General features: G+C 36.5%; 1 protein-coding gene across 8 annotated transcripts in view; it reads right to left on the minus strand.

Moving 5' to 3' along the window:
- The window catches only part of PTPN13 (protein tyrosine phosphatase non-receptor type 13), a 208497-nt gene that overhangs the window by 19664 nt on the left and 173612 nt on the right, over positions 1-15221 (minus strand). For 7 of the 8 annotated variants that reach the window (XM_035004583.1, XM_035004587.1, XM_035004584.1 and 4 more), the window contains 9 exons: positions 14230-14392; positions 12740-12898; positions 12075-12246; positions 11765-11975; positions 8542-8612; positions 5609-5670; positions 3362-3455; positions 2109-2246; positions 1922-2010 (listed from right to left, as the gene is read on the minus strand). In XM_035004583.1, coding sequence (XP_034860474.1) covers positions 1922-2010; positions 2109-2246; positions 3362-3455; positions 5609-5670; positions 8542-8612; positions 11765-11975; positions 12075-12246; positions 12740-12898; positions 14230-14392 — 1159 coding nt within the window. Of the gene's footprint in view, positions 1-1921; positions 2011-2108; positions 2247-3361; positions 3456-4082; positions 4726-5608; positions 5671-8541; positions 8613-11764; positions 11976-12074; positions 12247-12739; positions 12899-14229; positions 14393-15221 lie in introns of those variants that run through there. The other variant, XM_035004591.1, reaches the window with a different exon arrangement.

A 15221-nucleotide genomic window follows, 5' to 3' on the forward strand; every position in this document is an offset into this window, starting at 1 on the left:
AGACTCATAAATACAGAGAATAAACTGGTGGTTGCCAGAGGGGATGGGGTGGAGGGGGAGTATGGGCAAAATAGGTAAAGGGGATTAAGAGGTACAAACTTTCAGTTATAAAATAAATCACTATGTTGTATAATTGAAACTAATATAACATTGTATTTCAACCATATTTCAATAATAAAAGTTAAAAAAAAAATCCACAAAACTTCCAGGGTTGTAGAATACAATGTTAAGAACCAATTCAGTAAATAATCTACAATTCATTTATAGTGAACCCAGAGATGCACCTATGAAAAACTGAGTATTTTAGGAAGTTGTAAGAAACTTAAAATTACTCAAATATAGGCAATATTCTAGAAATATAGGATGAAACAGAAAACTTTTCCAGAATATTGGCTTAATCTTCATTTTAGCTATGGAGATTAGTCATATTTGTCTTTTTTGAATTTGTCTGCTTATGAATATAATTTCCATAGTGATTTTAACACATTTAGAGTTTGATACAAATGAAACTTCATGTTTTTATCTCAGTACTTTGTTTCCTCCTTTCCTGAATTGTTTTTTTACTTTCTTTGTTTTGTTTACTCTTAGTTAACATCTCTTCTGAAGCAGAAGTCCCATATATTCAAGTGTCAATTTATTAATTTTAAGGATGGACTGCCCCAAAATGTTTGGTCTTAAACATCTTGAATTCTCAAGGTGCAAGTTTGTGGGATCTATCTGTACTTTGGTGGTAGAACAACTTATATGATATGAACTTTAATTAATTAGTTAATTAATTAATTAAAGACCTTTTATTTGAGAGAGAGCATGAGTGGGGGTGGTGGGGAGGAGGAGAGGGAGAGAGAGAAGCAGATTCCCCACTGAGCAGGGAGCCCGACATGAGGCTCAATCCCAGGACCCCAGGATTATGACCTGAGCCAAAGGCTGATGCTTAACTGCTTGAGCCACCCAGGCACCGCTGAACCTTAATTTTTAGATTTGTACTGGACAGTTTTACATCCTAATTTCTTCCAAGTGAAATTTGAAATCATTTTGGCAAACCACTCTGCTTCTCATTTAAAAAAAAAAAAAAAAGTCGAAATATTTTATGGGACCATATTTAACTTAAGGGTAAATCTAGGGAGAATTTAAATTTTAGGTTTTTCTATCAAAGAATAGAAATATTTAATATTTCTTTTGCTTCTTTGTAGAGCTTTAAAGTTTCCATAATATAGGTCTTACACATTTGGGGTTGAATTTATGCCTATAGCTTTTATTTGTTTTTAACTATTGTGAATGAAATTTTACTTAATTATATTTTATAACTGGTTAAAGCAAAGACTATGTTATGGACTGAATTGTGATCCCCCAATTCACAGGTTGAAGCCCTAACCCCCAATGTGATAATGTTTGGAGACTAGGATCTTTATCGAGGTAATTAAAGCTAAATGAGGTCATAAGGATGGGACCCTAATCCAACAGGACTGGTGTCCTTATAAGAAAAGGAAGAGACACCAGGAGTGCATGAACACAGAGGAATGGCCATGTGAGGACACAGTGAAAAGGTGGCCATCTGCAAGCCAAGGAGAGCGTTTCATCAGAAACCAACTCTGCTGGCATAGTGATCTTGGACTTTCAGCCTCCAGAATTGTGAGAAAATGAATTTCTGTATTTTAAGCCACCTAGTTGGTGGTATTTTGCGATGGCAGTCCAAGCACACTAGGACAGGTTACAAACGCAAATGCCTATGGGAACCAGAGAAATACATATAAACCTGTGAATGCCAGGGTCAGGGCAGGGGGTGAGCAGTGCTGGGAAATCAGAAATGGTGGAGGCAGGGGAGGCAGAGGTTAAAGCCTTAGTAGAGAAAGCAAGCTTAAGGAGATACATAATTCTAACAATATACAGCATCCTAGAGTGTTTATCTAGGTATTATCCTTACCTCTGTAAAATCTTCAGGTAATGGTGAACCATCACAGTCTGTATCTTCTGCTCTCCCTTCAGATAACTGCCCATTGGTTTTCAATGAACCTGGGAGAGAAATAAATGGGCCAAAAGGAGTTAAAATGCTCCCCAGGGGCCTTCTTGTACTCTTGAGTATACCGGCTTATTCACTCTGGTTCATCTACCTGAAATACAGGCATCTCCTGCTGCATTATTTTGGTTTAAAAGATTCTGGGCTTCCTCATCCACAACATCCAGCAGAGACTGAATAACTTCAGCTTCTTGAGGATCATCATAGATATCATCTTCTTGTACATTAGATTCTTGAAAAACAGGAATTTACGTGAGATTTTACTTTAAAAATATTGATATAAGAAAGAGACACCGTGTCAAATCAAAGATAGCAGGTCTTTCAAATTTTAAGCATCTCCTTTGAAAAGCAGCCAGAACTGGGAAAAGCAATTTATACTTGTGGAACCTAGACATTTCTAGTCCCAACATGACTCTGGCTGCCATGACAAAAGACCATACAAATACAAGTTAAATAAACCAAAATCTATGTCTGTGAATCAATAACTTAATGATTATTTTCCTAAATCAATCCCAAATTATTAATTCATGAAAGAAATTCAACTAAAGAAGTTATGTTACAAAAATTAAGGGTATACTGGGGTGCCTGGTTGGCTTAGTTGGTTAAGGGTCCAATTCTTGGTTTTTGGCTCACGTCAGGGTATCAGGGTCATGTGAGCGAGCCCCCACATCGCACGGTGCATTGGGTGTGGAGCCTGCTTAAGATTCTCTCTCTCTCCCTCTGCCCAACGCCCCCCCACCATGTGTGCTCTTGTGCGCACACGCTCTCTTAAAAAAAATGAAATAAAATTTACAAAGATTAAGGATATAATAGGGCAGCCCAAACATCCTCAAGAAATATTTTCTAACTTATTAGAATTGTTGCTTCAAAGAATATAAGCAACACTATCAAACAAAAACAGCCATCTTGGGGTGCCTGGGTGGCTCAGTCATTAAGCATCTGCCTTTGGCTCAGGTCATTGATCCTGGGGTCCTGGGATTGAGCCCCACATCGGCTCCCTGCTGTGCTCGGCGGGAGGCCTGCTTCTCCCTCTCCCACTCCCCCTGCTTGTGTTCCCTCTCTCGCTGTGTCTCTGTCAAATAAATAAATAAAATCTTAAAAAAAAAACAAAACCAGCCATCTTTTCTATCATTTAAAAATATTCTTAACATTAGAGATGAGAATGAATACAGTACATTTATACAGTAATGCAGCTAACAATAAATTTTACATTGTTCTTTTATTTCTTTGAACAACAATCCTTCCATTTTACACTATGGAAACATGTAAACCCAATACCTAATATTTCTTTGTTACCTGAATTATTAGGGCATTTAGAGTAATTGGATGATTGATTTGGAAAACTACCTTTGGAGAGAATCAAGTTTGCTGATCCCTTCATCTGATAAGTAGAACATTTTCCTTCAGGGTACAAAACTTCAATTATTTCTTCCCCATTAACCTAAAGTATGAAACCAGAGCAAATCATTAGTTTACTATATTACTAACTTCCAAGATTAGGGAGGGACTGTAGATTTCCCTACCATGTCCTTCTGTCCCTCTTTCTTAGTACAAAATCCATTTTATATCTGCCCATAATAGATCAGTGTTTCTAGGAAACATCAGTACAATGGAATGTACAAAGAGGATGGGACTTTCCATCATTGAAAATCTCTGGAAACAGATTACGTAACATCAAATCATTATTTTTATTCCAAGAATTCTCACAATGTTTACTATTATGAATTTTGAGTTGCCAAAGAAAACTCTATTATGTAGTATTTCTTAAATCTGTTTGACTGCAGAAATTTCTTTTTTGAGGCATATCTTATGGGACTTAGCTTTCATAAAACTTTTTAGGAAAGTTTTATAGGATCATTAAACTCAGAAGTTGAGGGAAAGGGAAAAAAATCATCTTTTAAAAGTATCTGTGAAGCTGTGACTTGGACACACACTCTAGTTTAGTTTATCATTCTAGTCAACTGCTGGGTATAAAGATTTTCAAATCTAGGCTAAATCTCACCTCAATTTAAGAAAAGTAACAATGGGTGCCTAACTATAAATTAATTATTGAATAGAATGTAACTTTCTAATTCAATGGTAAATTGTGAACACTTCATGGTGCATGGCCTATTGAAAGAAAACTGATTTGAGCAAAAATGCAAAATTAAATGATTAGAATAAATTAAAATAATTATATACAAATAAAAGGTGGTTTGCTCTGAAGATCTTATTCTTTTTATCAAGACAAAAAGTAAAAATGGTAGATGTGACAGAATTATTTCTTCATAACTAGTGGTTACATAATGTCAAGTTTTACTGGATTGTGAAACTCCAATCTTTACGTGAAATTCATAGTGCAGACGTTAGCATCAAGGACAGAATATTGTTTGAGAGACTTCCTGAAAGAGTTGAACTCCAACAAAAAAATGTTTGAAATCGTGAGTAACAGAGATCCTAGTTTCTAAGAGTTTCATATTAATTTAAACAGAAATCCTCCCCTTCTCCCTTTCAACATGCTGATACTTAAAAAGAAAATGAACACCATACAGCATGACTAACACTAGATATACATGAAAATTCCGGTGTTCCAGCTGTGTGTAATTGTAGACTTTATGAATAAACAGGGAGTAGTGGGTGTTGTTGTACCTCAATTATTTACGTGTCCCAATCATTTCTGCCTAATAATTCTTCTACTGCAATATCTTTTCAGGATTTGCTGTACCAGTGAGCTGAAAGACATAGAATTTTGACCTTCTGGTCACCAAGTTTTCTTTCTATGCTAAATCCAGCTCTTATCCAGAAATCTTGTTGAGATGATAGGGTTTTCAGATTCCTAGGAGACCAATGCCTCAGCTCTGGATCTTACATGGAAAGACTTTCAAATAGTGGGGTTCTGAATAGACTGTATGGGATGTGTGTGGGATTAAACAATTCCACAAAATGAAGATCCAGCTGGGATCATTTTAGAATGTACATTACATGCCAGAAGAAAATCATAAAAAGAAATGCTAACCAAACGAATGGGAATACATAAGGCCTTAAAGAGAAAGCTCAAAGTGGAATTTGGTTATGTATTAAAGTAGTTTCGTTAAATCACCTCCAGATTTTTCTGTGCTAATCTTAAATGACTTAGGTTCTTGCATTTGATTATGTGGTGAAGCATTTTCCATATCTTTTAAAAAGCAAATAAGCCTCTCTCTTTTGTCAGTACCATCTGTACCAGCAGAACTGTCATTTGAGAGTCACTGCTGCTCAACACTGACCCAAAGGACCAATTCTACTCTTAATGATGTATGTTCTCTTCTGGGTATGTAAGACACAACCAAAAGAACTGTGCACATTAATAAAAAGATCGCACTAAAGCTATCTATACAAGTAATTAGTTATATAAGAGCTAAATATGTGCTAAATGATGGAGGGTTGCTTGTGTGGGGGCTGTTCACTGTGTGCTTTACTTAGCAAGGCTATGAGTTCACTAAAACAGATTCCTACTATCACTACATGTATCTAAAAAAGGCAAATATTCAAATGTGAAATCAGTTTGGTTCAAGACAAACAAGCTGGTTATTCAGCTAAGGAAGCATGACACGAAGAAGGTGGCCTTTTCCTTACCTTGGAGAATGAATTACTAGGAGTGAGGGCAGGCTTGTGGCAAGGCTCCACAGGGTGATGACCTGAAAGGGACAACATAGGAAGTCAGGGAAGAGCCAGCTGGAACCACAGTAGGGACATCAAAATAGTGAAGGAAAACCCACATTTCTGGGCATGTGTCTTATTTTTATTAGTACACTGGAAGAGGTCGTATTACAAAGAGATTTAAAACCAACTAGATGGAATCAAATATTATGAAAGGGTTTATTCCAAGGAAAAAGCTAATTTCTTGAAAGAAAATACTGTAGTTCGTGTGAGAGCTCAGTTTGAGCTGAATGGTTTTAGTGTGAGACACTGAATATAAATTATCCTGACTGAATGGGAGAGGTATCACACGTGCTGACCTATACTCACTTTACTATTTAAGGGAAGGTAGCAAGCCATGTATATCATTTCATAAAAGCTATCAATTTAACACAGTAAAATAAGTTATGGATACAACTAAATAGAACTTTTAATATATGTCTAAACCAAATGTTAATTTTAACTCTTAGCCATCAGTATGAAGATTCAATACATATACTAAAATGAAATTATGTCTCTTACAGTTAAAAAGTCATATTTAAAAATAATTTGCTTCATTAAAATTATATTTTTATGAGATTTTGAAAGATACAGTAGAGTTTGGAAAAGTTAAAAAGGAAAAAAATAGAAAAAAAATACAGAATGACCTAAAAATAATTCCACCCAGAGGGGCACCTGGGTGGCTCAGTGGGTTAAGCAGCCGACTGGTGATTTTAGCTCAGCTCATGATCTCATGGGTGGTGAGGCTGAGCTCAGTGTGGGGGTCTGCACTCAGCAGGGACTCTGCTTGAGAATCTCTCCCTCTGTCCCTCCCCCAACTTGTGTGTGCACACAAGCTCTCAAATAAATAAATAAATCTTTTTTTTTTTTTTTAAAGATTTTATTAATTTATTTGTCAGAGAGAGAGAGAGGCAGGCAGAGGAAGAAGCAGGCTCCCCGCTGAGCAAGGAGCCCCATGCGGGACTCTATCCCAGGACCCTGGGATCATGACCTGAGCTGAAGGCAGACGCTTAACCGACTGAGCCACTCAGGCGTACCTAAATAAATAATTCTTTAAAAAGTTTCCATCTAGAAAGATGAAGGTTGACATGAAATTTGTAGGGATGAATTTCTATACTTATGTGGATGATGTTACAAAGAGCCAAGAATGCCTTTTAATATCATTTCCAGGAGATATAATACATTATTTAACTTCCAGGAAAAATACTGAAAAAAGCATACTAATAATAAACTACTGGTTCAAAAAATCATCCTGGAATAGTAGAAAACATAATAGTTTATTATTTGTTATCTCTCCCTCCTGTTCCCCTAACTGCCCCTCACCTTCTCTGTCTCTAAGCAACAACTAATCTGCTTTCTGTCACTATAATTTTCATTTTCTATAATTTTGAATAAATGGAATAATACAGTATAAACTCTCTTCTGTCTGGCTTCTTTCACTCCGAGGTTTTATTTTGAGGTTATTTTGATTATGTTGCCATATGTCTCAACAGACCATTTTCATTACTAAGTAGTAGTCTGCTGTTCGGATATATTGGTTTATTCATTCGTTTTTGGACATTTGAGTGGTTTGTGATTTTGACTTTTACAAAGGAAGCTGTATGGATATATGCTTTTTGTGTATGGATATATGCTTTCTTTTCTCTTGAGTAAACAGAGGAGTGGAATGGCTGGATCATATGGGAGGCCCATGTTTAAATTTTTAAGAAATTGTCTGTTTTATAAAATGGCTATGGCATTTTATAATCCCATCACTATAAGAGAGTTCCTAATATTGATAACTATATGATTTTCAGAACTCATAAAGAAATCAGTTCTGTGGGAGTCAAGTCAGAGAACCCCATTAAGACAGATCACTAGGCAGTTTCTACAAGGGGGTCAGGGCACAGTTCTCTTTAGCTCTGAAAGTTACAGACGACCCAGAGGTTACTAGAAAAATGCTCTCCTGACTATTCTGTGAGACAGTCCGACTCTAATGTGAACTGGAACTATTAGAGAGCAGCCAGGATCCCTAAGGCATTCAAGATAACAGAGGAGGAGGGGAAGAGCTCTGCTTCAGTATTTAGTAGATAAATCACAACTGCAGTAGTGAGATTCCTTTGGTATTTAGATACTACTGCCTGATAACCTAAAAGTTTAGTTATGTATGAAGTACTGAATTCACATTTCAAATACATTAATTTCAACCACATTCCCCTGTGTCTATCATTCTTACTATATTCACACTAGCATTTATTTATTTATTTTTTTTGGTAATTTTTTTTGTATTAGTCGCCATACAGTACATCATTAGTTTCTGATGTAACACTAGCATATAAAAGCTATGTTTATGGAGCCCAATTATGTAAATGAGAGCATGGAATCAGACACCCCAGGTTTAAATTCTGGCTCTACCATTTATTAACTCTGTGAGCTTGGGCGAGTTGTCAAACTTCTCTGTGTCAGTCTCCCCTTCTAAATGGAGGATTATAGTTAACACTGTTCTCACAGGGTTGTTGTGAGGACTAAAGCAATTAAAAGAATGCTTAGTCCAGGATAAGCATTAAATTTATGTTAGCGACTGCCACAGTTACTAACACTACAATTTCTATTATTATGCTAAAATGTAAGGCAGATACTTGTATATTCATTGCCATACTTACAACGACCAGACCAATGCCTGGTACAATGAAGAGATTCAGTAACTGTCTGAATAAATTATTATGTGACAATCATTATGATAAGCTTTTCAGATATTATTATTGTATTTATGCTTCATTATAAACTTAAAAGATAGATACCACTGATATTCTTAGTTTACTGATAGGAAATAGAGGAAAAATATTTATCTCTGCATAACTACCTGTATCATAAAATGAATGTATCCTTACCATTGGCTTTGGTTGACTGTGGAGTTGAGACAGCAGACCTCTTAGAACTTGGGACCACTGGATGGCCATCTCTGTGTCGTAAAAAAAAAAAAAAAAAGAAGAAAGAAAAGGAAATTCCAAATTAAGATGTTTGTTTAAATACCCTTTGAGGGCGCCTGGGTGGCTCAGTTGGTTAAGCGACTGCCTTCGGCTCAGGTCATGATCCTGGAGTCCCTGGATCGAGTCCCGCATCGGGCTCCCTGCTCGGCGGGGAGTCTGCTTCTCCCTCTGACCCTCCCGACCCTCCCCCTCTCATGCTCTCTCTCTGTCTCTCTCTCTCAAATAAATAAATAAAATCTTTAAAAAAAATAAATAAATAAATAAATAAATACCCTTTGAACCATTTGCTAACTATTGAGCCTCAGGAATTTTATTTTAGATGGGCTTCAGGGGGGACTAGGCACCCCTGAAGCTGTAGACAAAATTTGTATCAATTTTCATCTACGTATTTTCTGGAGGGAGATATTCTTGACTGAAAAAAAGTGATTAAGAATCACTTCTTTACATGATTTTTCTCTGGGTTTCAGTTTAACACACTACCACATTTCCCCTCTCATTTAAAACACTTGTAATATTCACGATCTAATTACTTAGTTCACTGTCACACTCAGGTGATAATTCAAAGATAACTTAGGAATTATAGATCACTACATTTTGTATATTTGAAGCCCTTGATACAAATTTTTTTAAAAATTATTTAAAGTGAAAACCTAGACAAAATATATTTGTTTAAAGGATTATAAGAAGGATAGTATCACCCAATGTGAAAAACTGTCAAAAAGACAGCACCTTGGAAGCAGAGGACTAGTATGCAATCTTATCATTGCTAGTACTTGAGAGAAAAGGGAGTCTGCCTAAAGTATACAGTGCTGGGAGAAGCAATTTGCCATGGGCCCTGTATATTCTTCCTGGGTACCCCAGAAGTGCAAGGCACTGACTGCTTTTTATCTGGGCCAATTCTCAAGGCTATGTTTGTGGTGAGAAAGCTTGAGGAATGAGGTAACCTCTCTCTCCAAATAAAAAGCAGGTTTTCTTACAGGATGCCATAAAGGGGAGGGTTCCTCTTCTCCTCATGGTATTCCCCTCCTGTAATACAACCCACTGCATGTTCAGGAATCCCCTAGGCCCACATACGTCATCTTCAGGAGACTTAGAAGATGTGTGGAACTGACACCAATACCATGCCCATGCTGCTTGCAGTTACTCAAAAAATATTTTGTCTCTGATCCAAGAGTTTCATACCTTCTTCCAGCACCCAAGAAACAGTAATTGGCTGGCTTATTAGCTTGCAAGTCCAGTAAGACCACAGACTCTGTACAGTTCTTGACATACAGATAATTACCACAGATCTCTACCCCTCTGTATGGCTACCCTTTGGACTTTAAAGAGGACAAATATATACAGTAGTGGAGAAAGCTTGAGGAAGAATGAAGGGGAAAGTAATTGTGACTAGCACCACTATATCTGTAGTGACTACACTAAAGATAAAAGCAGAAAGGCAAAAGAAAGTGATTTCAGGGCTCGGGGAAAGGGTACTCCATGGATTTTGAGGCAAAAAAATTCAGTTAGATCTATGGTTAGCAGAGATATTAATTTTCACAAAAATATTGTCCAGGCTGTTTGAACACTTTCCTCCTCCACTAATTAACATTCAGCTACATCTATGAAAATAAATGTATGCCAATCAAATTTTTAGAAGTATAAGAGGGAAACAGAGCAGGGATTACATTCAAAGGAAAAAAGTACGTAATCTAATTTAAAGGTTTAGAAGGAACAAATGTTTATGATCAAATGATTTAATTATAGTTCCTATATTTTCAAAGACATACTATGTAAAACTCATCACGTATCACAGATAAAAATAACATAAACCTGTAATCTAGAAAGCCTGGCTGTGTGTACACTGTAGTAGGCAGAATAATGGCCCCACAAAGGTGTCTACATTCTAATCCTCTAAACCTGTGAATATGTTACCTTACATGGTAAAAGGGATTTTGCAGATGTAAGCTGAGGATCTAAAGATGGGGAGGTTATTTTGTACTATCTAGGTAGGCCCAATGTAATCACAGGGGTCCTTATAAGTGAAAGAAGGCAGGAAAGGCAGAGTCCAGAGAAAGAGATGTGACAACAGAAGTAGAGTGTTGTCACTGCTGGCTTTGAAGATGGAAGGGGGCCACGAGCCAAGGAATATGGGGAATCTCTAGAAGGTAGAAAAGGCAAGGAAATGGATTTTCTTCTCGAGCCTACAGAAGGAATGCAGCCCTGATAGCATCTTGATTTTAGCCCAGTGAAACCCATTTTGTATTTCTGACTTCCAGAACTATTAGGGTAATAAACTTGTATCATTTAAGCCACTGTATTTGTAGTAATTTGAAACTAATACATACATTTTTTTTCCCAATTTATTTATATTATTAAGTGAAAGAAAAGTGCCCATTAGCACTTCTTATAATGTGAAACTGTTATACGGTGTCCTGAAAGTGGTAATTCTATGCCTCATTGGTCGTAGACATGAGGTTTGGGTAGGACTGACTTTGCCCCAGCTCTGGGAATGGGCCAGGACTGGCCTAGGCCAATCAGTATATTCTTATCCCTTTGCCTCAACTCAGGGACTGGCCTTAATTTAGGTCTAAGGCAATCAGCAGACAGTCCTTGGTTTACCATGGTCATTGGGAGGATTGTCAGAAGACTGTTCTGGATAGTGCATCACCATTTTACCTGATGACCACGTCATCTTTGGACTTTTAAAATCATATAAACCCTTTATTGTTTAAACCAAGTTGAGTTGTATTTTTCTGTTACTTACAACTGAAAACATGCTGACAAACGTCGTAACTACCTTATTGACAGCTGCAAACATGTATCCAAACACTAATCCACTTAACGTGCTCTTAGAATCTCCTATCAATAATTCTATTCTGGGGGTGCCTGGCTGGTTCAGTTGGAAGAGCATGTGACTCTTGATCTTGGGGTTGTGAGTTCGAGCCCCATGTTGGGTGTAGAGAGTACTTAAATAAATAAAAAATGTAAAAAAAAAAAAAGAAGTCTGTTCTAACTTTATTAATTCTTGCCAGTTTAGTCTATGAGTTACTAATTTAGGAATATCTTTTTAAGATAGCATAAGTGTAATCAACAGCCTGAAACTTGTGCAAACACACAAAACCCATAAGTAATTGCAGAGTACCTTGTTGCTTTCAGCACCACCGAAGGAAGTGACATGTCTAATGCTCTCTTAGCTTCTTCCAAGGTCATTCCTTGTGTGCTGACTCCGTTCACATAGTGGATGATGTCTAATAGCTGGAGATTACCCTCAATGGCTGCATCTGACCTCGGATTGATATCACTAATATATACCACTTGATGAAGGCTGTCATGACCTCCAGATAAGGAAAAACCTTCAGGGAATAGAAAATATTGGTTTCCTTAGTCTTAAGAGTACTTACTTTTAACCTAGCCAAGAAAATCACACTGCACAAAGCTTGAATGTGCATTACCCAACTCCTCCTTGTGGCATGTTAATGTAATGTCAGGTAGCAAATGAGGCAGCACTGGCATCCTGGGTAATTCTAGAATTCGTCCTAGAACTAATCTGACTGTCTTGGGTGCAGCTCGGAGCAGATTCACTGCATCTGTGTGAGTCATGTTTGTAACATCTGTATCATTAACCTACAAAAATGAGAAAGAGGCAAAACAGGATTAGAAGTTGCCATGAAAATACAGTAATCTCCCTAGCTGTATATTAGCCAGTAAGAGAGTGGTCTCTAATTTTTTGCTAATTCCCTTTACTGTGGAAATCATAAGTACAATGATTAAGTAATTACATACGAAATAATAATGTAAAATATAAATGCATCATTATTTTGTTAATATTGGAAATTTATCCTCATACAAATTTAAGAAACTTTCTGTCCTTGATACCCAGGATAGCTTAAAGCTTATGCTTTAAGTGAGATTGGAGGCACTTCCTAATTAAAAAGGGAACTGTAAGCATTCCCTAAACTGTTAACTATATAAAGGCCTTATCTTTAAGAGGTCGGGATAGAAAATATAAACCAAACAAATAAATGGAGTGTTATATTAACTCAACCTTCTTGTTCTCCTCCAGCTCTGGCTTAGTTTTTGGCTACATTTGCACAAATCCATTTTGGTAATGTCTTACCTTTATGAGCCGGTCCCCAGGTCTTAGCCTTCCATCACTTTTGGCTGGATCCTGAATGACATCATGAACATAACAACCAATACTCTGACTGCCTTTGGTTACTGTAAAACCCAGGCTTCCTTTTTCTGATTTAATTAGGGTAATGAGGAGTTCTACTTCCTAAGGGAAGAAAACAGTGACTCTTTAGGTTGTCTATTTTTGCCCATCAATGAACAGAGAGGACGTTATTTCTACTGAATAAAAGAGGAGGAAATCAAACCTTAAAAGGTTACTGATCTTAACCAAGTGAAGAAGCTAGGTCTATCCAATTCTAGATAGAATGTACTCCCATGTAAAAGTTGGGTTTAGATACAACACTATGTGTTTGTCTAGACAGCTGAGACAAAACTTACTCATGCTTCAGCTTTTGTATTTTCAGGATAAACAAGGACACATTGGTGGTTATACGTTGATGATTAAGGAATATATTTTCAGCGCAAGTTTCAGAAAAATTCTTTATATATTTCTAAACAGTCAAGATAGATGCCAAGAGCCATAAAAGAAAAGGTTTTCTTGTACAAACACGAAGCCTTTGGTGACTAAATATTACAACATCATTTAATTATATAAAAAAACTTTTTTAAAAAAGATTTTGAATGAGATATGAAGGTTGCTTATAGCTTATAGGGTGATGACACACTTCTAAAGGAAATCATTCAAAGATTTTCTTCTTTCTGAGAAAAGATTATTTTCTACTGCTGAGAACGAAACTGAAGATGTAGATGTTACACACACACACACGCTTCTAGGCAAACCAGGTATCTGGAGAGATTAATTCCAAAATGATTTTTACGATTTTTATGTGGTGAGATTATCAATGGCTTTAATCTTTTTTCTTTGTTTTTTAATTTTCCTACAATAAATATTTATTACTTGGATGATAAAAACAATATTGAAAAAGGCTGATTTCAATCAAGGTAAAGGATATTATTCTTGAACATTCGGCTTCCATACTGAATGTAAAGGTTTAGAAGTCCTAGGGCTATTAGTACAATGTAAAGGATTCCATTTGGGCACACACAAAAAAGTGTGGAGGAGAAAAAAATTACATGCAAACTTGATTAAAAATTAAAAAGGTAACTCATCAGAATTTGGGAAATAGCAGATACTGTCTTAGGTGCTCTACGTATATTTCATTTAATCCTTACCACAATACTATGAGGTTACTAGCCCCATTTTATAGCCAGAACTACTAAGGCTCAGAAGAATTAAGTAATTCTACAGGCATCTACCCAATTACCGCAAGTAAGTGGTAGGGTCAGGATTTATTACCCGGGTCTTTTTGCCTTTCCCTTGGATTCACAGCACAGAAACACACCAGACATGTTATCTACTAGCCATGGATATGAAGCTACTTTAAAAGACTGCCTTTTCCCTAAAGGGAAATTGTGTGTGACTACATCTTACTTGAGAAAATACGGAATTTTCTTAATACAGAGGAAACAACTCACCAGCTCAAAGTCTTCAAGGTGGTTTTCCAAGTCATTTTTCAAAGATGTCAAGCTTTCTTGTCTAGTTGGTTCAGCAATGTGATATGTATGATATTTATCCATTGAATTAGTGGAAGCAGATTCTCCAAGAGTCATATCCGGTGGTAGAGGGGAAGGAGGATTGCTACACAGACAAAAAAGCAAGACTATTTTCAAATACCTTTCAATCCAATATAGTAAGTTTGTGCCACAAACCGAAAATGCTTAACAAATATTCATGTCTGCATTTGATTGCAATCCTAGCTATTTTTTGCCTGACTCTGGACTACGAATTCATTTCATATCTGTTATATGCTAACATTACCAATTTTTATTCTCTGTCCAGGTTTTATTTTGAAGCTCTTTAAGCTGCATAAATTAGTAAGACAGGTTAAAAAATATACTTTTGATTCCTAGTTGTTAATTCAAGGCTGAAGCTACTGTTATCAGAAGCCTAATGTGTGTTTCAACCAAATAAGAAAAAAAAATAAGAAAAGAATACAAATCTGTTGGCATTTTGTTCTTTCATTCATCTATTCTCCTCTGGACAAAATGACAAGACAGAAAAACTCACCTCAAAAAAAAAGAACAAGAGGCAGTACTGATTGCCAGGGACCTAATCAATACGGACATTCGTAAGATGTCAGAACTAGAGTTCAGAATGACAATTATAAAGATACTAGCTGGGCTTGAAAAAAGCATGGAAGATACTAGAGAAACCCTTTCTGGAGAAATAAAAGAACTAAAATCTAACCAAGTCAAAATCAAAAAGGCTATTAATGATGTGCAATCAAAAATGGAGGCTCTAGCCACTATGATAAATGAGGCAGAAGAGAGAATTAGTGATACAGAAGACCAAATGATGGAGAATAAAGAAGCTGAGAAAAAGAGAGATAAACAACTACTGGATCACGAGGGCAGAATTCGAGAGATAAGTGATACCATAAGACAAAACAATATTAGAATAATTGGGA

This window comes from Mirounga leonina, unplaced genomic scaffold (genome assembly GCF_011800145.1).
Source record: "Mirounga leonina isolate KUSES-001 unplaced genomic scaffold, KU_Mleo_1.0 Mir_129, whole genome shotgun sequence".
Taxonomy (NCBI): domain Eukaryota; kingdom Metazoa; phylum Chordata; class Mammalia; order Carnivora; family Phocidae; genus Mirounga; species Mirounga leonina.